A 26,618-nucleotide genomic window follows, 5' to 3' on the forward strand; every position below is an offset into this window, starting at 1 on the left:
TTGTTGCTGTAACAGTGTCCTTTCCCATTTTTGGGATCAATAAAAATCTATCTATCTATCTATCTATCTATCTATCTATCTATCTATCTATCTATCTATCTATCTATCTATCTATCTATCTATCTATCTATCTATTTATCTATCTATCTATCTATCTATCTATCTATCTATCTATCTATCTATCTTTACAAGCTCAAAGACTGTCAAAAAATGTTAAATAAATACTGCATGTGCACATTTTTTGCTGTCATTATCAGGCTTTTTGATATGCCAGATACTGTAACCTAGGGGTAAGCCTACACTGAAAACAACAACTAATAAGATGTTAAATCTTGATAAACACGATTACAGCCTGTCTTATTTACTATTTCAATGTGTGAGTCCTTATGGAAAGGAAATTAAAGGCTCTTGATAGAATATGTAATTTCTAAGAACAATAATAAAATGAGGAAATATTCAAAATCGGTTCACATGCTTGTAGAAAGTTCTGGAATGTCTTACTGATCTTATAGTACATGATTGCTTGTCTGTTTCTTTTTAAATCAGGCAATATTGCTCCCTCTGGTGGTGTAGAAACCAGAGAGGGATCACAGAGGGACTGGTGTGGAACAGGATTATCTTCTCTCTTTTTTTTACCCTCAACATTACTACCGCTGCATTTTTATTCACATTCTGGATGCATCGTTTTGTTTTGTTTTTGCTGTAAAGAGTAAACAAACAGTTCTTCACCTGAGCCTATTGCATGTTCACCTGGCTGAGAGGTGTATTCACTATCTCAGGCAAAATATCCAAGACTATAGAGTGAGTGTATAGGCTCTGTACCTCATTATTTCCCCTATATATACGCTGATGTCAATGTGTCTATGTGTCTATGTTTCTATGACAACTGAGGCTCTGAGGAGTGACAACTGATTAGACACTGGACTCAGCAGAGATGACACAACTTCTGCTGTTTAACTTTTTAGCTAAAGTGCAGCAGGAAGCGAGGAGGCGGACAGGTGGGTGTAGATCCTAAAGGACCAATCACAGTTGGTCATCCGGTCAGTACTTATCTGCACCCCGTTGTGCAGGACACCGACTTTGATCTTTCTTTTCTCTGAACTGAGGCCCATCTACAATCACAGTATGGTAAGAGACTCAATTATGATGAGCAGATGCTCTCAGTTGTGGGACATTAGACATTCTTACAGCAGTAATTGAGGAGATAATAACATCTTTAGTGCATAAGAACCAAATATCTTTTGACTGTAGGTTAGTCTGAGCACTTGCAGATGAAGTTACAATGATCTGTTTTTTGTTTTTGTTTTTAGACAAGCTACACAGATAAAGGCGAGAAGGTGAGAATAAAACTGCCTCTGAAGGTGGACAGGAATCTGTGATGTGTGATGAACTTTGATGCGTTAACAGTACTGTTTGTTCTGCAGAAGAAGGCCTGAATCATACACAGGTGGCCGAATGTTGAAGGAATAAATGAATTATTCTAAACCTGAAGCTTACATGATATTTCTTTAAGTATGAGTAATAAGTCTTTAGTTGAAGCTTATCATTAAATTAGCTCTAAAACATAAACACTTAGTGTTATTTTTCTCACTTGTGTGAGTCTTTAAACTGTCGGATACTTTTTGTTTTTGTTTTTACCATCAGCCAATGTTAATTATTCTGTTGTATTTTTGGCTTTTAGCACGCAAAGGGAAAGTTTGTCAAGTTTCATCATGTCACCTTCTGGGTCGGCAATGCCAAACAGGTCAGTAGCCAAACGCTGACGTACAACTAACATACGACAGTTATAAAACTGTCATCTGTGACAGTTTTATAACGTCAGCGCCAGTCAAATCCAAATCTAAGTCAAATTGTTTGTTTTCCTCATAACTCATAGTTGGATCAAGATGAACTTTTGTTAGATTCCAAACATTTTGCGTTTAAACATTCAGTGTCTTCGTCATGCTTCATCTTAATACATTTTACTGGGTAAATATTAGTTACTGTGTTGACTTTTAGTGCTTACAGAAACATCTGCAGGTTTAGTATTTACATAACAACTGTACATTTTGTTCTTCATATACAGTTAAAATAACCACGAGTTGTTTAATCTGTAGCCTCTGGAACTTCCAGACTCTGTTCTTTTTGTCCCAAACTATTCAAAAAACAGACATTTAATTCTTTACAACAAATACATCCCATTAATTGATAAGTCCATCGACAGAAAATGTATCCGCAACTATTTAAAAAATCTATTAATTGTTTCAGTCATTTTTCAATGCATAAATGACAGACTTACACTGCCAAATACAGCTTTTAAAATGGGAGGTTCTGGTGCTGGAAAATACATTAAAACATACCTGCTACACAAATTTACTCAGTTCATATATTCATTGTGGGTCAGCACACAGGCCAGAAAACACACAGCCTGGATTGAGCAACCTGCAGTCAATACATTTCTGGCAGGAGTTGAACTCTTGCAACAGTATCTCACATTGTCATAGTCCATCATACATTCCCTTCCCTGGAAAGACAGTCTGATTACTTTACAGGCAGCCTCATTCTACTGTGATAAGATGGGCTTCGAGGCTTTGGCCTACAAGGGTTTGGAGACTGGCAGCCGAGAGGTGGTGTCTCACGTCATCAGACAGGATAAGGTATGCAGTCAGACATCCTGTGCTGATCGAATAAAAACTCAATTTATCCATGATCAATGATCCTCTCCGCAAACACAACCACCCCTCCTCTCTCCTCACAGATCATGTTTGTATTTGAATCACCACTAAACCCTGGAAATGAAGGCAAGTTTTCACATATGAAAGATGAAATGCTATGAACATGACATACAGTATGTCTGCATTTTAACATGGTTTTATCTTCAACTCAGAGATGGGAGAACACTTGATTAAGCATGGAGATGGAGTCAAAGACATCGCTTTCCAAGTGGAGGACTGTGACTTTTTAATCAAGGTAACAATTATAAGGAGGAAGAATGTGAACTGAAATTTAAATGCAAGAGGCTGATTTGGCATCCGTTATTGACCAGTTTTTGGGAAATTGAAAATGTACCATTTCAAAAAGCTGTGTATTTATATACAGTAGTGGAAGAGCTGAGAATACAAGTACCTCGAAATGTACATAGTTATTTTCCACCACGTTTATAAAGGCCTACATTATGTACAGCAATAGGAAAAGTAACATTTGAGTTCTACTGAATCAAATCAGAATCAGAATCAGAATCAGGTTTATTGCCAACTAAGTACTTAACAAGGAATTTGCCTTGGTGGTTGGTGCATACATAAACAAACAAACATACCGAACATTAATATTAAATAAACAATAAATACCGAAACAAATATATACAAAATAGCTGTTTAACATAGGAAGAAAAAAAGAAAAAAGAGGCTAAATGGATTGAGTGCAGCATTTGCAAAACAAATATATAGTAAGTGCAATTGGCAGGTGTATATGTAATGTAATGTATATACTGATATGTATATTCACTCACCTCCACTAACTTGATGCAATTTTCAACTACAATTCTATTTCAAATTCAAGAAATAAACCCAACCTGATTTGTATTATCATTCTACGTGCGGTGCACTCAGCGGGTGTTGAAATAGGGACAAACATGCCGGTGGTGCAACAGTGGAGCTTTGATATTTAGCAGGTCATTTGAACTCTCTACCGGAGGTTTGGATAAACTCGCTCTGACTTTGAACAGAGATCAACAGTAGCCTCATACTTAAAGCAGTATATTACAGCATGTATGGGGAGATATTCTGTCTTCAGCCACTGGAGGGCTTCCAGGAGCTGTCTTCAGACAGAACAACTGTTGTCACGCTCCTGTATTTCCCCAATTGACAGTGGTGGAATGTAACTAAGTACATTTCCTCAAGTAGGTACAAATTTGAGGTACTTGTACATTACTTGAGTCTTTTCTTTTCATGCCACTTTCTACTTCTACTCCACTACATTCATCTGACAGTATTAGTTACTAGTTACTTTACAAATTAGGATTTTTGCACAACATAGCATTGCATAAATTAAACTGCCCAACAATATACAGGCCTACAAGTCCAGCTGAAATGATTAGCCGATTAAACACTTAGTTGATTGAAAGAACTGTTTAGATCGTTTCCAGTTTCTAAAATGTGAGGATTTTTCTGCATTGAGTACTTTTTACTTTTAATACTTTAAGTACATTTTCCTGATGATACTTACATACTTTCACTTAAGAAACATTTTCAATGCAGGACTTTTACTTGTAACAGAGTATTTTTACAGTGTTGCATTAGTACTTTTACAAAGTACTTAAGTAAAGGATCTGAATACTTCTTCTACCACTGCCAACTGATCCCAAACATGTCCACTGACAGACGGCTAAAGAGCGAGGAGCTGTAATCGTCAAGGAACCCTGGGTGGAGCAGGACAGCCAGGGCAGGGTCAAGTATGCTGTGATTCAAACGGTAAAGAGTGACGCACATTTGAAAAGCCCTCACACATGAAACTGGGAACGAATAATAATATTGTGTTCGTGTTTTTGTCCTCAGTATGGAGATACAACACACACACTCATTGAGTACCTCAGTCCCTACAAAGGCCTTTTCCTGCCAGGCTACAATAAGCCTCTGTTTAGAGATCCTCTGTTAGCCACACTGTGAGTATCAAATCACATTTTCTTGTGCTTTTACCAAAATGTATGCAACGAGTATTCTCAATTATTTTTCTCCGAACTTTCATGGAAAAGTACGCATGCAATGTTTTTTCTTCTTCTTTTCTTCGTAGTCCACCAGGAGGTTTGAACTTCATCGATCACATAGTGGGAAACCAGCCAGATGACCAAATGGTGCCAGTTTCAGACTGGTAAGACTCCTGTTGGAGCTCACGTACACAGACACACAGGGCAAAAGGATAAGTAAACACACACGTTTACTCCACCTCTGTCACAGTTTGAGACGTGAGTGCAGATATTAAAAAAACGGACTCCAGTACAACATCACTAGTCTATAAATTAAAAAAGTCCAAATTTTGTTTCAATAAAAGAAAAAGAAAAAAAAAGGCTTGTTCATTAAGCTCATCGTCACCTTCTCTGTTTCCATTGTCCAAATTCCAGGTATCAGAAGTGTATGATGTTCCATCGGTTCTGGTCAATAGACGACAAGCAGATCCACACGGAATACAGTTCATTGAGGTCCATAGTGGTGACCAACTACGAAGAGACCATCAAGATGCCCATCAACGAACCTGCAATGGGGAAAAAAATCTCACAAATCCAGGTGGGACTTTATCAGCTTAGTTCATTACTGTAGTATACTTTCTGTTTATCACAGTGGTTTGTTGCAGCGGTCATCACAGCGGTTATCGCAGTTTGTATCGCAGTTTGCATCGCAGCGGTTTATCAGCTTGAGGCACAGAATGATGAACAAAATCAAAACCTTCTGTATGTGGATCCCTCTGTCGATATTGGTGACACCTGCGGTTTACACCCCTGCCTCAGTGCATTTTATGTTCTGCATTTCCCTCTTCCCAGGAATATGTGGACTACAACGGAGGACCAGGCGTTCAGCATATCGCCCTCAACACGTCAAACATTATCCAAGCCGTGAGCCTCCTGCACTTGATTATCAACAACATTCTATGTCAATCCACAAACTTCAGCTTCATCTTTGCACAGCTTTCCCAAATCTGCAAGTAAAGGCAAGTTTTAGATCCTGCTTTTTTCCCCCCCCCCCCCGGGTCTTAAATCAGGTAGTGAACCTGCGCGCCCGAGGGATGGAGTTCCTCTCAGCGCCTGACTTGTACTATGACACCCTGCGGAGGAATCTCAAAACCGCCAAGATCAAGGTGAAGGAGGACCTCGACCGCTTACAGGTGAGGAGACGTAGGCTATTCTTTCAGTCAGCCTGAAATTATTTACAGTCTTTTTGCTTGTGTTCTAAACTATACACGATATGTGTTTCCTTTTAAGGAATTGAAAATCTTAGTTGATTTTGATGACAAGGGCTACCTCCTTCAAATCTTCACCAAACCTGTGCAGGACAGACCAACTCTTTTCCTGGAGGTTATTCAGCGGAACAACCACTTTGTAAGTGCAACATACCGGTTACACAAACCACTGGTTTAACTGATAACTGGAGGGTAATCCTATTATGTGTATTTGTGGTAGGATCTACAGGCCTGTGGTCCTGTTTCTTACAGTGATGGAATTTAACTAAGTACATTTACTCAAGTACTGTACTTAAGTACAAATTTGAGTTACTTGTACTTTACTAGAGTCTTTTCATGCCACTTTCTACTTCTACTCCACTACATCTCAGAGAGAAATATTGTACTTTTTACTCTGACAGCTTTAGTTACTAGTTACTTTACAGATTAGGATTTTTGCACACAAAACACATGTAGTTTATAAAATATGATGCTTTATTATAAATTAAGCTACTCAACAATATAACGGCCTACAAGTCCAGCTGAAATGATTAGCCGATTAATCACTTAGTTGATTGACAGAACTGTTTGGATCGTTTCCAGTTTCTAAAATGTGAGGCTTTTTCTGCATTGAGTACTTTTACTTGTAATACTTTAATACTTTACTTTAAGTTTCCTGATGATACTTAAATACTTTTACTTCAGTAACATTTTTAATGCAGGACCTTTACTTTTAAGAATCAGAGTATTTTGTACAGTGTGGTATTAATACTTTTACTTAAGTAAAGGATCTGAAGACTTCTTCCACCACTGGTTTCTTACCTTCACCACCTTTAAGAAGCCGAGAGCGGGCCACCTGAACACCTGTTTGCAGGTCCCCCCCCAGTGTGAACAGTATAACAGTAGCCCACTTGTAAAAGCTCAGTAAATCTATCACAGATACAGATTAAAAGGCTCCCTGCCTCACAGCGATGGGGATCTTTGGATTGGGTTGCACCCTGTGGCACTTCATTTCTAACACCTAGCACCCATTTTGCTTGTCAGAACAGGCACATCTTGTCACTCTCCAGCAGAGTCTACAGATGTGGATGCACAATGCATGAAAGTGAGAAACTGAATCTGAACCACAGCAAAGAATCTCCTCAGAGCAACCGCCAACACTTGATCTTTTTGATTATCTATGAAAATATTTACATGATTAATCTGCGAGCCCCCCGGTGAACGTAGCTCCCTGTCAGAGCGGAGTGGATGTGGGAATATTTATCTGCCGTGATCCAACATCAAAGTTTTTGAACACCCTGAACGGTGTCTGAGAGGAGATCCCCAGAGCCATAACAAATGACACAGAAGACGCTAGATCTTTGGGTAATTAGCCATCTGTGTGTGCTTGTTCTCTCTCCAGGGCTTCGGGGCAGGGAACTTCAAGTCTCTCTTTGAGGCCATTGAGAAGGACCAAGACGCCAGGGGCAACCTCACTGTGCTGACACCCGCAGGCCAGGCCAAAGCCTTCAACTGATCCACCGACTGCTGCTGCCAAACCACACTTACACTGTTATATATGGCCGTGCATTTCAGAGGCAATCAACAACACAGTATCTCAAACACATGTACCAAGTGTCGAATATCTTCATGTGACAAGCTGCAAGTGTTATCAGATGTGATTTAAGTTGTCTATAGATTGCCTGCTGTATGACTAAATAAAGATACTCATACATTTTAAAGGAATTGTTTGACAGTTTGGAAAATATGATTATTTGCTTTCTTGCCAAGAGAAAGTCAAGAAAGTGAATACATGTATTTCCCAATATTTCCCTCATATATGACTTTAAGTCATGCTTGAAATCAAAATAATTTTTACACAAAAAATGATGTCAGTCAAATCCCCACTGAAATCTATTGTAGCATGACAGACTTCTCCCTTTTCAGCCTTTGCATTCACCACTGGGAGTCCGTAGTGATTAAATCTGTTGCATTTTCAGCGTACTACGTTTGAGATCAAATGATAAGCAAAGTCCCATGTGCTCTTTGTCAAAACAACAGCGTTGTAGCTAAAGTGTGTCTCAATTTATATATTTGGCTACAGAACAATTCACCTATGTTAATGTTGGAAAAATTATATTATTATTTTTTATTGTAAGTATACTTCACGCCTTATAAGTAAGTTTCACACTTTCCACCACAGGGTTTTAGTTCCTATCTTTACTAAATAAAAGAAGTTATTTCATAATTCCTAAGATCATGTCATTGGTTACTGTCTGGCTACACACATTCATATGTATAGGTATCACATTCTAATACACTATACTTGCAGTAAGCCATGTCTTTCTGCAGAGCAAGCAAACACACACGCACGTACGCACACACACACACACACACACACACACACACACACACACACACACACACACACACAGTAGTAGACATCCAATCTTTGTTCTCTTTTGTTCACACCCACAAGGGGTGCATGAGGGCGTTATCAAAGTTATGTAAAGTAAAATATATTCTCGCCATCTGTCTGTATGGTATTTACCATTTCATGGTGATGCTCTTTATGGGATATAGGCACTTTTGTGACAAACATTTTGTGTTACTTTGAGATCCTTATTCCAATTATCATACAACCTTACAAACCATGTTTAGATTATGCCTTGAGCAGCATACTATATACTCTACCCACAGTTTCTTTCCCCTCATTTTAATAGAACTTCCTTAGGGTTGTATTGTACATCAATGTTTTGAGTAATTCTTCATTTTTAGGATTCCTAAAAAACTATTCCTTTAACAACACTGCCATGCAAACACAACTCCTTTTGACGCTGTAGGAAATCCTTTGGATTCTCCTGCAAATAAAACGTATTCAGCACAGAGGTTTTATTTCAAAATAATTTATTTGCATATAATTGGAATGAAGACAGGTTGATACATCTGTGATGGCACTGGTCAGTTTCTATATAGAAACATTCAGTCTATACAGAAACAACTCTTTCAAACCTGGACAAAATGGATAAATATATTAGTAAATAAATATATTAGTGACATGTCACTATATTGAAATGTTCTATTATATATAAAATACAACACTATCTCATTTCTGTTTTGTTTTTTTGTTCTCTTTTTGTACACAAAGTATCCAAAATATACTGACATAATCCTTAATGTTCTGTAGGGACTTTTACTCATAGAAAAGGCAGTTTCAGCTCATTATTCTTGCAAAACATGACAAAACAAACACATAAAAAAACACACAAAGAGAAAGATCTTGAACAGGATGAACTCACATGAGATATTCGGCAGCATCACTAAATGCTATTTTTCATGTACTGATGGTCTGGGGCTAAATTAATACTATGAGTTTTACGTTGTTTTTTCTTTAATATAAAATGTGCTCAAGCCAAAGAGATGCTTGTAATTCAGTCATTTCCATCTCAGTCTCTGAGACTGTTTGGGCACGGACAATAACAGACAAGGAAACCCTGATACTTTAGCTGGAGGACGCTGCGTTGACACATTCAAAGTGAGGTATTAGTACGAGGGACTGCAGTTGAACATTTCTGCATGGTTGTCCAAAATATTGACACCAAAATGATTTCCACTTCAATTCTGGCATGTTCTCTCTTGTAATCAAAAGCACATTTAATTCTGGGATTTAGAGCTATGGTGCGTAGTTTCTGTCTCCCCCATGAGGAATTCTAAGTAATGACAACAACGACAGTTGTTGCATCTCCATGATACAAGCCTTCCGTAATCGCGCACGTGCCCCCACCCCTCCTCCACACAGTTGCTAGTAGCCAAGGAGGACACGGAGGATTAAAAAAACATGATTAACTCTTCAGAAGAGGTAATTATCTTTGCTCGAGTTTCTGCGCCCGAAAGTCGCCGGACGCCACAATCTTCTGAACACAGTCATACTGAGAAATACAGAGAGAGTTGTGTGGAGCTGATAGTCTTAATTAGCTTTGTATCAACTCATTTGGCAAATGGCTTGAATGTAACGGACGTTCATTAACATCAAAAAAGTTACGCACTAAAGCTTTAAGGAAAGGGTTGAAGTGGGGGGAAAAAAAGGCACAACACATACTATGTTATAAATTCACTGTGTTCAAGATTTTGCCACTTTGGTTAGACATGTAAGAGCTTAGAGTGTTGGGAGGTTCCTGATTTAGGATTATGAACAGTTTGAATGAATAAGGCACATATGAGGCTTTAGTAAGTGCTACTGGTTACATTGCAATACCCATGAGCTCTTTGTCTGCTGTTAAACTGTATCTGAAGTCTGACTGCTTCTTTCACATTTTGACTTTAAGAGCCTTTAAGGGAAAGTCCACGCTAGAACAAAATTCCTATAGCTCTGATCTCTGATTATTTAGCCATGTACATGCGGGCATGAAGAAGTCTGTGGTTAACCCGAAAATAAGAGAGACATCTTCGACTTTTATCTACACCGTTAAAGTGTTCAGAGTCATTTCGCTGGGATATTGACACTTTTTTTCTGTCTGTCAGTCTGCCACAGTGGCTAAATAGGAGGAGAGGGACTAGTAGGTAACAGAGATTTAAACCTTGATTTGTCGTTTATATTTTGGAGAGATGGTTAAACATTTTTGAAAATGACTTATCTGAATGAAAAAACATCTTTGAAATACTGTGTTTGATTTTTGATTCAAGGTGGATCTTTCAAAGTTGGAATTAGCAATGCACCTTTACCACGACAAAGGATCTTTTACCAACTCGGGTATCATTACTGTAACTAGGATGTATTCTTCCCATTTATTCCAGTGTTTGATTGTTCCTGAGACATTTCTCAGGCTCTACCCATTACAGTTTGAAAATCGTGGGAAAAAGGCACACTGAGCTTTCATTAAACTGTTGCTACGGCAACAGACTGAGCTGATGCTTGGGACTGTAAGGTCTACCGAGCATGGCTTTACTCCAGTTATACTGTATCATTAAATATAGTCACTATCACTTTTCTATGGCTGCAATGTTTTAGAGCTTTAGTTGCTGGATGGGTATATATCATTTTTGGAGGATAATACAACATTGTGATGAATTAGGCATTGAAGGAGCAGCATCCTTGTGGTGAGGCCTGTTTACCCTGCACTGATCAGGCGGTTTAACAGCACCGGGGTCAAACATGTGAAATAGGCACTGGCAAGAGAAATGACAAGAACAAGGCAATAGCTTGTAATGACGACGACATAATTCAGTCAAACTGGTTCATTTTGAAAGGTTAAAAAACAAAACAATTACGGACTAAAAAAAAAAAGAAACAGAAAATGATCCAAAACACAAACAAATATGTTGAAAACAGCTGCCATTATTTGAAACAAGGCCCATGCAAGGCTCAGCAACCTCAGCGAATGCTGTCTGTCTGAGGGGCTGAGCATCAAGCTTTCTCTCCGTTTGGACAGACTGCCAAGAGGATCACTTTTTGTTGAGTTTATGGGAGCTACATGGTTGTGACAAAAAAACAAAAATTAAAACATTTACAGCAGTACCTTTAAAGACCCCCGTTGTGTGAGGCATGTTAAGAAATTTGAGCTGAGGTAGGCTGGAGAGAAAAGCTTCTCTCAGCTGAGACTGGACTCAGCGAAGGAAGACAAAGATCACGCTGGTGGTAAGTAAGTACCTCTGAAAATAAATCAAGTTATTTTGCAATAGAGTGAGCAATGCAGAGATGGAGTCTCACTTCACGAGGGCTCAACGCCCTAAGCGAGGATCATTCGTTGCTTGGGAGCATGGGAACTTGTGATATCATGTCGGTGATCAGGGTTCAACAGTTAGGGTTGCCCGATGGCCCGGGGAAAGTAAAAACGCCACGGCCGGAAAGTAAATAAAACAACCCACTTGCCCGTTTCGGGCATCATCGCATCATAAATGAGGTTGTCGTTCTCTTGCCTCCGTCCAAAGAATGCTTGTTGAATGATTTGAGGTGCTTTTGACAGTTTAAAAAAAAGTTTTTTCAAAAAGAAATGACAAAGTTTTTTTTCTCTCTTGAAAAGAACACTTTGTATTGGGGCCAGTAAAAATTGACTTCGGGCAAGTAGATTGTTTTTTTCCCGACCGGACAAGTGAAAAAAAAAACTTTAAACGTTGAACCCGGGTGTTCAACGTGAACGTGAATAATCTTCCTATAACTGACGAGCAGAAACACAGAAAAACACTTTTCCCTCTTGGTGGTGTATGAGTTGTTTCCCCAGCAACTCCCAACTCATTCAATATATTTCCATATACAACATTATAAAGGGTCTAGCATTATTCTAAAAATGTAAGCATGATTTAATCACAATCATTTTCAATCTGACTCAGCTGAAAGAGCATTCCAGCATGTGAGCTTTGAATCCTGGGGGGAGAACCGAGGCATTGCTGGTGGAATTATGCGGAAGACATGAGAGCGATAGCCAATGAGAGGCTTGTCCATTCTGGCTCCTGTGTAGCAGCGTGATAATGGGGATGCAACAAGTTCTCACACGCCAGACTCCTCTTCTGATCCTGGGGACACAAAAACAGCTCCAGTCATCTTTAAAAAAATAATACAAAGAGAAACAAAGAATATAGAAAAATGTTATGCAGGTCTAAAAGAATCATTCCAGTTTTTTTTCCCCCCAGGGCTTATGTTTGTATTTTCTCCATCCCTCATATGGTATTTGTAATAAAAACAAAGTACTTACCAAATTAGGCAAGCAGTCAGATGAACATACAGATTGTAAACAGGTTAGCCAAACACAATACAAGTCAAATACAATTTTTACTCAAACTGTCCATTGTGAGCATCGATCACAGACTGACTTTCTGGTTCAATTTTGACCTTCTGTACTTTCCGTACTTACTGGAACTCTTTATTTGCGAAATTTCAGATGCGTTCACTTGCAGTTTAGCCTCCAAATAAAGCGGCTTTGAAAATTTGGCTAAACTGTTCACTTGTTAACCCGTCAGATCATCTGACTGCTCTTGTTTCTTTCCCGGTCCAACTGCGCTAGGGCTGCACAATATATGTTTTTTTTAATCGTCATCGCGATATCAACTGGTGCAATAAACACATCGCGAAAGGCTGGGACATATCGCAAAAGACATCAAAAGATTTTTTTGTGTTAGTTGAAAGAAAATATCAGCAGACAACTGCACTTAAAAACGTAACTGTCATTCTTTTTTAGTGGTGCATTTTATGTTTAATTCAATGTTCAGTTTGTTCAATTCGTTCAATAAAAGAATGTTGGAAATGATTTCCTTTCATTTGTTTTAAATTCAACAGGCAATTTGTTGTATTTTAGCAGAATACTGAAAGCAGCAGAAAGGCAGATCTGAGTACACTTCAATATCTGTTTATTTATCGCAAGAAATGTCGTTATCGCAAATATTCAACAACGTTATCGCATATCACATATTTTCCTCATATCGTGCAGCCCTGAACGAATCTGTAGCGACCTTGCCATGTTCCCAAAACTTACCAATTATTTTGGCGAGTACAACATTATTACAAGCAATAGAAATGCCGGCCAAAACTATAAAAAAAAAATAATAACCCCAAATTATCCTTTAAGTACAAAGGGCTGGTCATGTTATTAAAGATAAAAAAGTGAGACACCCACCCTGATTGTAGTGTAATGTTTGGCAGTACAAACAAATGTCTGTGTTGCGGTCGGCAGCAGGGCCGTGGTGGAACCTGCAGGGTGGCCTGTCCATAGAGCTCCCAGGCCCCAAGAGCTGAGGCTCTGAGCGGGCCTGCTGCACCTGCTTTTGCCACACAACATGGGCCCCGGCATAGCAAGGCCAGTCCTCCATACCTCCAGAGTCCAGAATGAGGGGCACGGGGAGCAAGGCAGGGTGCAGCTCCGGAGGGGAGCAGCAGAAGCCCGGGCCCTGGCCGTAGTGGATGTGGATGCTACGGTCATCCTGCAGATCTAGGCTCTGGTGGAAGCGAACAGAGGGCCCATCAAGCACACAGCCACCCACTCGCCCAAGAGGAGCGGGAGGGTGACCGTGCCCCTGGTGGCAGCAGTGGGATTGAAGCTGTAAAGGGATTGGGGACACCAGGACAGGAGGTCCTGCAGGGCTGCTGGGGTCATGGTCCTGACACTCTGTCCCAGGACTGGGCCGATCTGTGGGGTCTGGCTTTGGGCACTGGCAGGGGCTGTGCTTAGGAGGGCAGACAGGCAAGTCTTTGTCCAGGACAAGAGGAGCAGGTGCCGCTGCAGCAGCAGCAGCGCCCCCCTGCTCCTCGTCTGAGCCTCTGCTCGGGCCCTGGCTGTGCTCCCCCTCCTCATAGTGGTGGTGTCTGTGGCGGTGGTAGTGGATGTGGCTGAACACAGTCTGCGGCTGCTCCTCGGGGCAGCCCGCTTTGTTCACCACAGAATCCAGAGACCTGGGCCGGGCCTGGGCATCGGCCTCCAGGCTGTTCCTGCGAGGGGCGCGCCCAGGCCCTGGCCCGTAATACACAAACGGATCATAGTCACTGCTCAGAGAGCTACGGAAGGTGGACCAGCTGCCATAAACCCCCTGCAGGGACACGTCAGTACAGTTGAGAACTGAGTCGCTGGAGGAGCCGTGGCATGGCCCTGAGCTGGAGTCACTGGCTGGCCCATCAGCCAAGTATCCGCTGCGTTCTGTGTGGTAGCTGCCACCTGAGCAGCTGCCGTCGTCCTGCCGGCTATGGGCCGGCACTCCACGCGGCTGTGGTGTGACGGAGGTGGTGTGGTGCAGTCTTGAGCTGGATGCACTGCGCTGGGCCGGACAGGATGAGCGATAGTTGTGGCAGGACCGACGTGGGGTGTAGTGGTGAGTGGAAGTCCTGCAGTTACCTCCAATCCTGTGGGGCCTCCCGGGACCCTCTGCAGGAAGGTGGTACCCGCAGCCGGACGCAAGCGACCTGCTGGTGAGGACATGTAGTGTTTGGGCATCCACGGGAGAAGAGCCGGTGTAGTGGCCCAGGGAGGGATAATGTCCAGAGGGTCCACGAGGATAGTGGGGCCTCATAGAGAAGGGGATGGCGTGCTGGGGAAAGGGGTGGTTACGTGGGCTGCTGTAAGGCTGAGGGTGAAGGAAACTCTGGCTTTGCTCCGGACTCTGCTGGAGTCTGTTCCTCTGGGGCTGCTGCTCCGTCCCTGTGGACCAAGGCAGCAGTCAGAATATACAGAAAACCGCAGGATAACAGTGACTTCTATTTATACAGCACTTATCATAGCAGAATCAAAAAGGGGTTAAAATTCAGAGATATGGCTGGTTTAACATGCCTGAGTTGGTATTAGTAAAACTGTACATCTATTTAAATCCAAATTCAAAATGTAGAATTTCAAACTATTGCCGCATTGTGGCCTGAATGGAAAAGAGAGCCACATGTTTCCAGATGATCAGGGTCCTCATTTTGAAAAGTTATCATAGTTATTGAAAACTAAACTTCATGACAATCTTAATATGTTAAAGTCGAAGAAAAAAAGGTTTCTGGAGTTTGAATTCGTTCAGTCTAATGGGCACCTTCTTCACCAAAACTTGACTGGAAATAAGCTTTTCCTCACCCATGATGTTGTGCATACAGAGGGGACAGGTGCGGTGTTGTAGTAGCCAGGGGTCGACGCACTCTTTGTGGAACTCATGAGCGCAGGAGATGATCCTCAAATGCTGGGATAAAAGTGAGACGGAGGTAGATGTGATAAGAGAGAGCTGACCAGGACAGATAAATCTACAGATCCAGTATGTACCTCGCTCTCTCTGCTCTTACCTGCCCGTCCTGGAAGTCCTCCAGGCAGATAGCACATACAGGGCTCGAGTTGGAGCTGCTGGCTGACCCCCAGGGTGCCTGGTGGTGCTGAGAGCCCGAGCAGCCCTGGGAGCTGTAGGTTTTGGTCTCCAATCGACTAATGGCCCGCATGGTCTGCTGATGGACGGAGTCCTGAACACACAAGCAGCGAGGGTTAGAAAAACCTTTACAAGATCTCCAGCTGAGCTGTGCATCCAAAATGAAGACGATCCACTGTCAACCTCATCTCTGTGAGCTTTACACTTCTACCAACGTTGTTGCGTTCACTCACCCAGGTCCTGTTGGACTTGCACTTGGAGCGGAAAGCAAATATTAGGACGATGGTCAGAATAGCTAGGACAATGGTGAGCAGGATACCCACATCATGTGGCTGCAAAATGAGAAGAGGATGGAAGGAGAGCATAATATTTATATGATTTCATTATATATTCTTCCAGCCAATGAATGGAAAGTCAGAGAGGTGTGTCCATGTGTTTCACTGCTCACCCATCTAGGCTGCTCCACCTTGATCTCAATACGAACTTTGGCCTCCTCGTTCTTGTTGACCAAACTCATCAGCTCCTCAGCATCCTCCGCTTCCACCAACACGACTGGACGGGGAAGGGAGTCGGTTTCTCGCAGCTGTGTGTGTTTGCGTGTGTGTGTGTGTGTGTGTGTGTGTGTGTGTGTGTGTTGTGCAAACCAAAGCAAGAAGAGAAATACACAGAAATATGAAATGTGACATTTCTGTGTGCTTTTTTGCTTCACATATTTTATAGATAAATATATAGCGCTAGCTGTGGTTGCACACTGACCTCAGCAGCAGCGTTGGCATCATCACTGACATCAAAGATAACAGCCTGAGCTCCTTTGTCCAATGCCATGCGGGCCTGAAGGAGACAACACAGGAGAGATGACAGTTAGAAACAAAACGTAAAGACAGCGAGGACATTTGGAGGAGATTCTTAATGTATACTCGTGGAATGTGAATAATAGACAAAAACGACATATTGAGTAGGAAAGCTTGTCACCCATACAACCATGCTCGTTCAGAGGCCAGTTATACAGCGGACAGTTCATGTGAATATACTGTAGATCAGTGGTTCCCAACCGTTTTGGTCCGAGGTACCCCCACAGCATGTCAGATGAACTCACGTACCACTTTATCAATTCACAATGTATGTTTTAAATGTATATTATTATATATTATCAAAAAATTCCACGTTTGTGTAACTTACTGTGGCAATAAACTCCATTCTGATATATATATATATATATATATATATATATATATATATATATATATATATAGTGGTAAAAAGTAATTTTTTCATACAATTGAATTGTCAATCATGTTGGTTGGTTTGGTCAGTAATCATACTACTATTAGCCTACTAGGCTACTACTACTTGGAGTGAAGCTGAATGTTTCAACCATTTATCCATGGTTACTTTTAAAGAGTTATTTGAACTGATTATCCATTACTTTTAGCTACCTGTTTAAACTTCTGTGCTCACTTACTGACTAGTTTTACACACTCTTACATAACTGCAACATGTACTGTTTAGGTGTTACAGTTGACTTAATGTTAATATGTGGATATAGTCTTTTAATCAAATCATAATTTCTATTTTTATTTTTTCAAATTAATTGATCTACTTTGTAATCTTTCCATGTACCCCCTGGCAACTGCAAAAGTACCCCCTGGGTTAGTCTCGCTTTGCCAGACCCTCCTCCAAAGTGTGCTGAAGGATGGTCTGGCTACTCCACACAGCATTCCGGGATGGGAGGAAAACATGCTCTGGTTTAATGCCATTTCTTTAAACCAATCACAATCGTCATGGGCGGTGTTAAGCTCCGCACAGAGCAGCTGCAAAAGAGTCGTACGAGAGAATACTCAGATTGGACAGATAGTCTAGTTGGCCTAGTCTGGATTTAACCTGCAGAGATCTGAGGAGCAGTTAACCATAGTCCTCAGAAATCCACCAAATTTAAAATTCCAACCCAAAGAAAGCGGAAGGAAACAGAAAATACACACATCTGGCGGAATTTCCTGCAGCACCGGAGCAATCCCTGAAGTGGAACGCGAAGGATATAGGCTACCCCTGGGTACATGTACCCCTGGTTGGGAATCCGTGCTGTAGAAGACCACACCAGTCCATTTAGTGTCTTAAGCCATCACTAGGTGGCAGTCATGCACTGAGCCTCAGGCCTCACAACACAGACCAAAGTAAAGCTCCTCCTGCCACTTTTCCACCTGACTCTGGAAGCCTGACTAAAAAGTGCGTACTCCACAGCACAAATCTGCTGCCTAATCTAAACCTTTTTTCTAATGTTGCTAAAAGAATTAGTAGAGGATTATTTGACTAAGTGAAAAGAAAAGGTGTTATATGAATGAAAGGAAACGGTTGGGGCATCAGCCTTACATGCAAATGTTGATGATGGAGATTTTGTATTCAAACTATGCTCTGAAAGTGTCCTGCATTCATTCATTATGTCATTTTTCAGTGTGTCATTTTAAAGCTAAAAGAATATTTTTAAAAGAAAGATATTCTGAACAGGCATTGCGGCACATCAGTGAACTTATGACTACCAGTTACTGACCAGCAGTGGTCGAAGAAGTACACAGATCCTTTACTAAAGTAAAAGTAGAAATACCAAATTCTCCATTACAAGTAAAAGTTCCAAATTCAAAATGTTACTTAAGTCAAAATGCATTAGTATTATCAGCAAAATGTACGTAAAGTATAAAAAGTAAAATCACTCATTATGCATGAGTGGCTCCTTCCAAAGTGTTATATTATAGAATATTATATTATTCTGATTTGATCACTAACAAATACATGTAAGAGTAGTTCATTGTTGTAGTTTGTCAGTGTGGATCCCATTTTAGATACTTTGTATAATACTGGGTAAATTAGTAGTGTAGTACTGCATCATATCATTTGTATAAACTAATCAGTTTTGTAGTTTATGTAAAAAGTAACTAGTAACTATAAGTGTCAAGTAAATGTAGTGGTTAAAAAATACCAGATTTCCCTCTGAAGTATAGTGGAGTAGAAGTATAAAAGTACATTAAAATAGAAATACTCAAGTTAAGTTAAAGTATATCAAAAGTATACTTAAGTACAGTAGTTGAGTAAATGTACTTAGTTACATTCTGCCACTACTGACCAGTGGTGCTCAGTGGCACAGGCAATGACCAACACAAGGCAACAGCTGGATATGGGCACAGTTTGTTTATTATCATATTGTTAACTTTTATTAACTTGCATCCACACTCCCTAATGTTGCTATAAGCACCCAACAGTATGCATAAATCCCTTAATCTCCTCCCATTTGTGTTACATTCAAAACTTGAAGTAACTCCAGCAACTGAGGGAAATATCTGACTCTTTAGCTGCAAAATGCTCCACTATGTTCACCAGCTAGTCTCTAACTGTGTTGCTGCTGAGCAGGTAGTGTATAGCGGTTGTTGTTAGACTGGGTAAACCCAGCCCGATCTGCCGGAGATTTGATTTCATCCTGCAGCTCAGGCTGGAAACCTGTACGTTTATCTATCCTGCTTCCATTACAAATTTGCGGGAACCAATCACAAACTGGCTTATCCACCTGGCGCGCTACTGGCGGGTTTAACACGATGACCATAGAGAAGTGACCAAGCAGCTTTTTGTTTACGTTCAACATGCCGGCCACCGAAGCGCAGCACTCCATGGCAGCAACCTGTTGATGCCGCTGTCGCTGCTACCTCACCTGGATCGTTGGTCTGATTGGTTGAAGGACTATCCAATTGCGTACAGAGTCATTTGAACTATGCCCGTTGATCACGCCTCTTGTGCAGAGAAAATACAGAGCAGACTCCCCAGACTCATGTTCAATCTTAAAAGATTGAGCTTGGTCTGGTGACAGCCAGACTAGGTTGTTGTTGTTTTTTTTAGCTATTTTCACTGAAAACAGCTGCCTGCTGCCTAAATTAGTGTTACTGTATGAGAGCAGTGAGAGTGAACCAAAACAGTAAAGTTGTGGACCAGAAAATGAAAACAATAAACTGAAAGACGATATACTGTAAAGCTTTGTAGAGCTGAGGGGAACTGCAGAGTTGGGTGATAATCCTTGATGTCTTCATCACTATGAGACAAGAAGTTGTGTGGTCAACTGTTGAATAATATTTTCTGCAAAGAAACTCCCGCACACTGTCTAATTTGCAAAAAATATTAATTTTAATAGTAGGCAACGTTTCGGTACTGGACCATCTTCAGGCAATTTTTTTTTTTTTTTTTTTTTGCCTGAAGATGGTCTAGTACCTACTATTAAACTTTATATTTTTTGCAAGTTAGACAGTGTGCGGGAGTTTCTTTGCAACTTTTGAACTGCTTGTCCCCCTCTGACGCACCTGTTTCACGTTGTAGATGTGCAAAGTATTTTTCTGTACTAATATATATATATATATATATATATATATATATATATATAACATCTTAACAAAACTTAACGGTGACAGAGTAGTGGTAAAACATAGTGAAACAATAGCGCAAGTAGAGAAGATTCAGAGAGTCAGTGGACTAACTCAACAATCTCAGTAACATAGCGATTAGTTAACATTAGCCCCCACAAGCTACTGAGCTACTGGTCATACCAGACCAAGTGAAGCTGCAGCAGCAAAAGGCCTGAGTGTATTGAAATGATCCACAGTGCATTGTATGCCTATGAGTTCAACATTTCTGAAGACTAATGAGACTTAGCTAAATCTTTTTTTTAGAAATTACAAAATGTCACTTTAACATCTTTAACAGGGCACCGGCTCCTGGTTGACCAATAGAATAGCCAGTTAAGTCTGATACGCAAAAACCTCCGTGCTAGATCCGATCCTATCAGAGAAACATCTAGCATCATGCTAACATCTTAGAGTATAGATATATTGTTAATTCCACAAACTTTAGTTATTATGTGGCTGGCTGGCTCTCGGCCGTAATGTTTTCTAGCAATTTCAGATGGTAATGGTTCTACTCTTTGCTACACAGATATGAACGCTTGCAGTTGCATAACACTGTTGATGAAGATTGTGTGCTGTTGTGATTTTTTTTGACACCAGGTAGGCTTTGTTAAATGTGGTTTTTGCATATTGTTACAAGGTCTTTGTACGAAGTCTATAACATGTCGCATGTAGAAAACAAAATGGCATTCTTTTTTCCATTTATTGTCCGTGGACAAATGTTTATTCAGAATGTTTTAGTATTTTTTTTGTGTGAAAATAATGTGAAATGATGCTTATGCTGGTCTATTTAAAATCATACAAACTATAACCACTATGCGATCATATGTTTGCTTTACACTCGGATGTATAGAAAAGACTATAATAGCATTGTAATGTGAAAATGCATTTTAAGTCTTTTGTGAAAGTCAAAGCAAAGAAAAACACATTGGAGCTGGAGATATGATATTGCAGTTGCATAACACACTGTTGATGAAGACTGTGTGCTGTTGTGATTTTGACACCAGATTAAAGAGAGCGCAAGGGCAAGTCCTGTGTGGCCATTCCATCCTTAATGTACTATAGACCTAGAGGACACATCCACCATCAGTGCACTCAGACACATTGTTACAAGGTTTGTTTTTTTTACCAGCGTGCCCTAAAAAAAGCCCAGAAATGCTTCCGCGAGTATCACCAGAAGAGAAAACAAATAGCAGCCTTTTCATCAGTATCTCAGCACATGCTCTCAAGCGTCTGGCATCTGCCAGCGCTTAATGAGGGGGAGACACAACTTTAATCACCTAATCACCCGGGTCAAACACAACACTAGCCTACTGCTCGCAGCCCAGGGCACGGAGATATTTACAAAGACATTCAGGTAAAAACATCACTCGGTTGATCCATTAATCAAGTTAATGTGAAAGGTCTTTTGTGGAGTGGCAGCTTTGAACCCAGATCACTTTATAACAAAAAGAGAAACTCAATGCATGACAAGGAAGAAACAGGCGTTTTCTTTGTATACGCAGACTGTCAGAAACCTACCCCTCCTACATTTACTGCCTCAAAGTGCATTGCCGATCATGAGTAAAAAGCAATGTGTGCACAAAAAGCAAATCTGTGAGTGTGCGTACACTATATCTGTGTGTGTGTGTGTGTGTGTTTTTGCAAAATGAAGCGTGCGGTTGAGAGTTAACAACACTGTACCGCAGAACCGCTGGTGGTCATAGTATTGACGGTCAGGAAGAGGTCAAATAAAAAATTAACATATCCCCTTTGATCTGGCTTCCAGCTCTGGTGCAACAGCCTTTCCCCTGTTTCATCGGAACAGTAATTGTAGTACGTGCATGGGCCTAAATGGGGTGCGGTCACATAGGAGAGAAAAAAAAAAAAGAGAAGCTGGATCTTTGACATGTGGGAATTTGCTTTACCTGGGGTTCAAAAGTTCCCTCGCGCGGCACTGAGCCCATACGTCCTCTAATCGAGGTAATAAATGCAGGGAAGTCCGCTCCCGTAGTCCAACACACAGCAGTAGTAGTAGTAGTTTTAAATAGTCTCCTACAGTTCAAGAATATATGATCATATATTTCTCAAATGACTGCTGCTGTGGTCCTATTATATCTCAGTTTTAACAGTAGTGATACCACAGTGTGTATGCCAAAGCCATATGTCTCTACAGACCCAGAAGAGGCCTGAGAGATCTCATTACACGATTAATAGGAGATATTTTTATCCTTTAATGGTGCAATGAAAAGCGCTGACACTAACAAGACAAGTTAAATAGGGACTGCCAGAACGAGGGTTTCAACATCTCCAGGTTTGTTATGGTTGGAACCGAAACAGACGTCGCTGTGGTTAGGCAAACACCCATCCTCATGAGGTGCAACTTGACACGTGTTTCAACACTATTTGGTATTTGAATAAACATGGACAGTTAACAATTGCAGCATCGGAAATGACTGCGGTTTACAGAGGTATACAGTGAAGACGTCATCGCTGAAAATCTAACAAACAACGAGCAGGCCACAATAGTCAGCTTTTAACACTGATTGCGTTTTGACGGAGGGTGCGGGCAAACGCGGGTGAAGTTTTGCTGCGTTTTTGCAAAACAGAGTGTAATTATTTCAGACAAGGCCGGTGAAGGGCAGCAGCCGGTAGTGGAGAGCTTTTTGTTGCAAAAGCAAGCTGTCACAAACATAAACACACCTGAGGGCACAGAGCTAGAAAGCCACTGTGTATGAGGTCACACAGGTACAACCCAACAGGTATGCATGCAACACAGACAACCCATTACTTACAGTCTTATCAGTTTCTTGCAGCTATGGTGGCCAACCATTACAGAGAAATGCAACTACAATATAGAAGTGTATATCATCTAATCTTAAAGGGGAACTATGCAGTTTTTTTAGCTTAAGTTACCTTAACTGAACAGCTTCGGAGTCATTGGAATGGTTATATGACTTTTTTTCGGGTTGAATGGTGGTCGTCTCGCTTCCCCCTAGCGCCTGTGAGTGGAAAAACCAGGGTGGTTTTTCCGTCAGGAAGTATCGTGTGATATCAGGTCTCGCGATGTAACAATTAGCTTCACGGCACTGCACACATACAGGAACCGGCTAGCTATAAGAACAAGGTAGCGATGGTCATGGCTGAGCCGGCAAAAAAGAAGCCGAAAGCTAGGAAAGCATTGTCGGAGGAACAGAGAAAGAGGAAATGGCACACTGACCGAGAGAGGAGTCAGACACAAGTAAACATCGGAGCTGCCAAATATCTATTCTGAAGCTGTAGGGGGAGCTCTTTAGAGAAACATGCGAGCAAAAAGTGAGAAAACAGCGAAGAAATGGCCAACACTGCATAGCGCCCCTTTAATACTGAGCCTTTTTCACAAGACATTTTGACTTGTAGGAAAAGCATGTGTGTAATTAGCAACATTAACGATGGCTCCGTCAATTCAAGTGTCCCAGTAAGACATGGCAGCGTGACAGTGAGCCAGCATGCACAATTCCAGGGTGCTGAAACAGAAACAAATGGAATTAAGCCATCGTTCATTTTATTATCTGCACTTGTCATCTCAAAATGTCTCTCTACATCTTAAAGGGCACTATGTGTAGAATTTGAACATTTACAGAAAATCAATCAATACACTCTAGCTTTGTCTCAAGTCTATACTCTACTGATTTTATACAATACGTACAATATACTAACTGTCACAGTATATTGTTACAGTTAGCATACAGGAAATAAATGTAGTTTATTGTGCCATTGCAATTAAATTTCATTTTTTGTATTCAATGCTTATTAGTTTGTTTTCCAAGACTTTTATGAAGCTGTATCTCCCCTAAACGCAATTTATTTGACTTTTTTTGCTGCTTCTCCTTTACATTACATTGTTACATTGAGGGACAATAGTGTAGGCTACATCAGCATATTTTAGTATACTAAATGTGTACTTAAATGTGTTGTTTTGTTGTTTTCTGGTCTAGTCAAGTTTATTTATATAGCCAAATTTGACAAATTTGCCTCAAGGGTCTTTCTGGTGTGAGCACACATACTCCAAACTTAGATAAAATATAACTACCAAGTAAGCAGACCTTGTGACAAGACTTTTTAGTCTAACTGCTTCTCTTAAGGAGGACACTGAGATCAGTTGGCGGAAAACACCACATACTCTGCACCAATTGCCACCTACATTATCTCACATTTCTATGGACAAAAACTTCAGAAGCCCTTAGAAGAATTATTCAAAAGCTGCTATAATCTCATGAAAATTTTAAATTGCAACACCTCCTAAAGCGGACAGGAGCAAATGATTCACACAGATACACCAATTAAGAATCTGTGTCCCAGCTTAGTACGAGCAGCATTTGGCTAACGGTAATATTAACCCCAGCTCATCACGCATGACCACCACATGGAGCCACTGATCTGTCCTCTCCAGCATTGGGTGGCCTGCTTGGGGCCAGCCAGCGCTGTTTGTTTACATCCCTGGCAAAGTGTGGTCATTGAGCCAGGCCTGGCATCACAGTGTGTTCTCAACGGGGCAGAGACAAACTACGCTGCTCTGATGTCTTTATTTCACATAAGGAACGTGCCAAGGTTTTTCCGTTGCCTGACAAGATCGCTTTGCCTGTTAACGTCTCAGTGTTTGTCATGGGTTTTAATGTGGTGCGGATGGCACAGCCGGGCCAATCCAATCCAGAGGGCGAATCCCCTTCATCTGCAGCCATGTTCCAACGTAACGGAGAGAGACAAGGGAGAGGGCAATAATGAGAATATTACACACAGACAGACACATTCAGTCTTGCCATGGAGAAACATCTGCTATATTAGTTGAACAGCTATGATTAAAGGAACTATATTCAGGGTCCAAGTGTGACCCAGTAGCTCCATAACCTTTGACAGCAGATTTTATTTAAATTAGTGGGGCAGTAAATACAAACTTTAAAGTCAAACATCTGCAGCCGTGAGCACACAGCAGCAACATATCTGGCTGAGTAAGTCATTCTTCTCATATTGAGCCATCCATTTTTTTTTTTTATATACCAGAACAAATCTGACAATGGAGTGAGATAATTTGACTTGTTCCAGGAGTTGTTCCGGCATTTCCTTTGTTTCAGGAATTTTCTAGAAATTAGGTTCTGTATAAAACGAGACAGAACAAGGCTTTTGAATTGGAACCATATCTTAATGACTATGTTAGGACAGACATTTTTATCAGTGCAACTAGCAAGTAAGACATTTTAATTTCAACCTAAGCTAATTAGTGAGCATGACTGTCCTCATAGTGAAAATCTTTATTACCGTTAATTACACACCACCACACACTCCGTACCCACTGCCATGAACCTGTTGATGTTGCACTTCCTCGGTCTCCGAAAACCCCTTCCTGCCTCTTTAAAACATGCCACTAGACTCTGTTCAACTCAATCTAACTTCTTTTTTCCCAGCGTGACTATCCACATCATTCAGTGCGTGAGTAAATTATACCATGGAATAATATGTGTGGGAATAAAGAGTGAGAGTGAAAGAGGTACAGAGAACAGAGGAGGACAGAGAGGGAGGGAGAGGAGTGAGGCGAGCAGGCTGTGGTGCTGCTGCATTAAAGTGTCTAATGACAGAGTACGGAGCTCTGGGCCTACAGGTCTGAGGCTGACTCTCTGCTCTGTCATTTCTCCTGACTGGCCCGGCACACTGGAACCATTACTGAGGCACTGGGACACGCCGCATGACTAAATGAGGAGCAGACGGGGGTGAGGGCCGGGGGTGATAATAGAGTGTGTGGCTGGGGGTGGGCATTGTGTTGTGTTTAACTGGGAATCCAATTTAATGTAAAGTTACTCAACTAAGTCTTTAAGATTTACTTTTTAGCCAACAGGAGATTTGCCTACTTGTCAGTTTACCTGTTAAATAGTCTATATTGACGACATTCCACTTCCCGGATTGTTCAGGTGCCGCCGGAAATTCCGCTGGATGTCCCTCATTTTAGGCCATATGTCCACTACCTTCTGCTTTCTTTGTGTTGGCATTCTAAACTCCGGTGGATTTCTGAGGACTATGGTGAACTAGGTGTGTTCAGGTGCATTCTTGGCATATTGCTATCTTGAGGCAGCGGGAAGTGATCTCGCCATTGACCAACAAAAACCTGGTCTAAAGTCAATAACGCAGTATTTGATTGTTATTTTAACAGTAAATTAGTAAAATGCACCTAGGCTTATGCACAGCGTGCGCACACTATGCTTGTTACACACACACAAGGAAGCGCAGCAGCACACAAACATGCAAAAGATTACAAATAAAAATATTACCATGCAAATCCGCCATCATAATAGCAATGCACCAAGGTACAAACATAGACAGTATATAAGAATGGACCAACAGATCCTGTTGCTCTGGACGGAGACCAGTGAAGGCCATTAGAAGCACTTTTCCGGTGATGGCTGAGCGTTACTGCGCAGCCTCCAACTGAGAGAGACGACGTAAATGTGACGTGAGCAACCTGTCTGAAAGTTGTAAGTC

General features: G+C 41.1%; 2 protein-coding genes across 3 annotated transcripts in view; one reads left to right on the plus strand and one right to left on the minus strand.

Annotated features, from left to right (window-relative positions):
• Window positions 1-1,316: 1,316 nt before the first annotated feature.
• Window positions 1,317-7,423, plus strand: hpda (4-hydroxyphenylpyruvate dioxygenase a). The gene is made up of 13 exons (XM_078266761.1): window positions 1,317-1,337; window positions 1,682-1,744; window positions 2,532-2,636; window positions 2,738-2,780; window positions 2,867-2,949; window positions 4,359-4,448; window positions 4,533-4,639; window positions 4,768-4,845; window positions 5,096-5,258; window positions 5,513-5,584; window positions 5,731-5,853; window positions 5,951-6,067; window positions 7,310-7,423. Exons 3-13 carry the CDS (start codon window positions 2,556-2,558, stop codon window positions 7,421-7,423), a joined length of 1,071 nt encoding a protein of 356 aa, XP_078122887.1. The 5' UTR covers window positions 1,317-1,337; window positions 1,682-1,744; window positions 2,532-2,555.
• A 4,606-nt stretch (window positions 7,424-12,029) lies between these two features.
• Window positions 12,030-26,618, minus strand: part of rnf43 (ring finger protein 43) — a 92,274-nt gene continuing 77,685 nt past the window's right edge. Inside the window, exons 3-9 of one of the 2 annotated variants that reach the window (XM_078265935.1) lie at window positions 16,453-16,527; window positions 16,145-16,279; window positions 15,930-16,028; window positions 15,620-15,790; window positions 15,417-15,519; window positions 13,494-15,005; window positions 12,030-12,390 (exon numbers count right to left, since the gene is read on the minus strand). In XM_078265935.1, coding sequence (XP_078122061.1) covers window positions 12,371-12,390; window positions 13,494-15,005; window positions 15,417-15,519; window positions 15,620-15,790; window positions 15,930-16,028; window positions 16,145-16,279; window positions 16,453-16,527 — 2,115 coding nt within the window. In that variant the 3' untranslated portion in view covers window positions 12,030-12,370. Of the gene's footprint in view, window positions 12,397-13,493; window positions 15,006-15,416; window positions 15,520-15,619; window positions 15,791-15,929; window positions 16,029-16,144; window positions 16,280-16,452; window positions 16,528-26,618 lie in introns of both variants that reach the window. The other variant, XM_078265934.1, reaches the window with a different exon arrangement.

The sequence above is a fragment of the Sander vitreus genome, chromosome 13, assembly GCF_031162955.1.
Source record: "Sander vitreus isolate 19-12246 chromosome 13, sanVit1, whole genome shotgun sequence".
NCBI classification, from domain to species: Eukaryota; Metazoa; Chordata; class Actinopteri; order Perciformes; family Percidae; genus Sander; species Sander vitreus.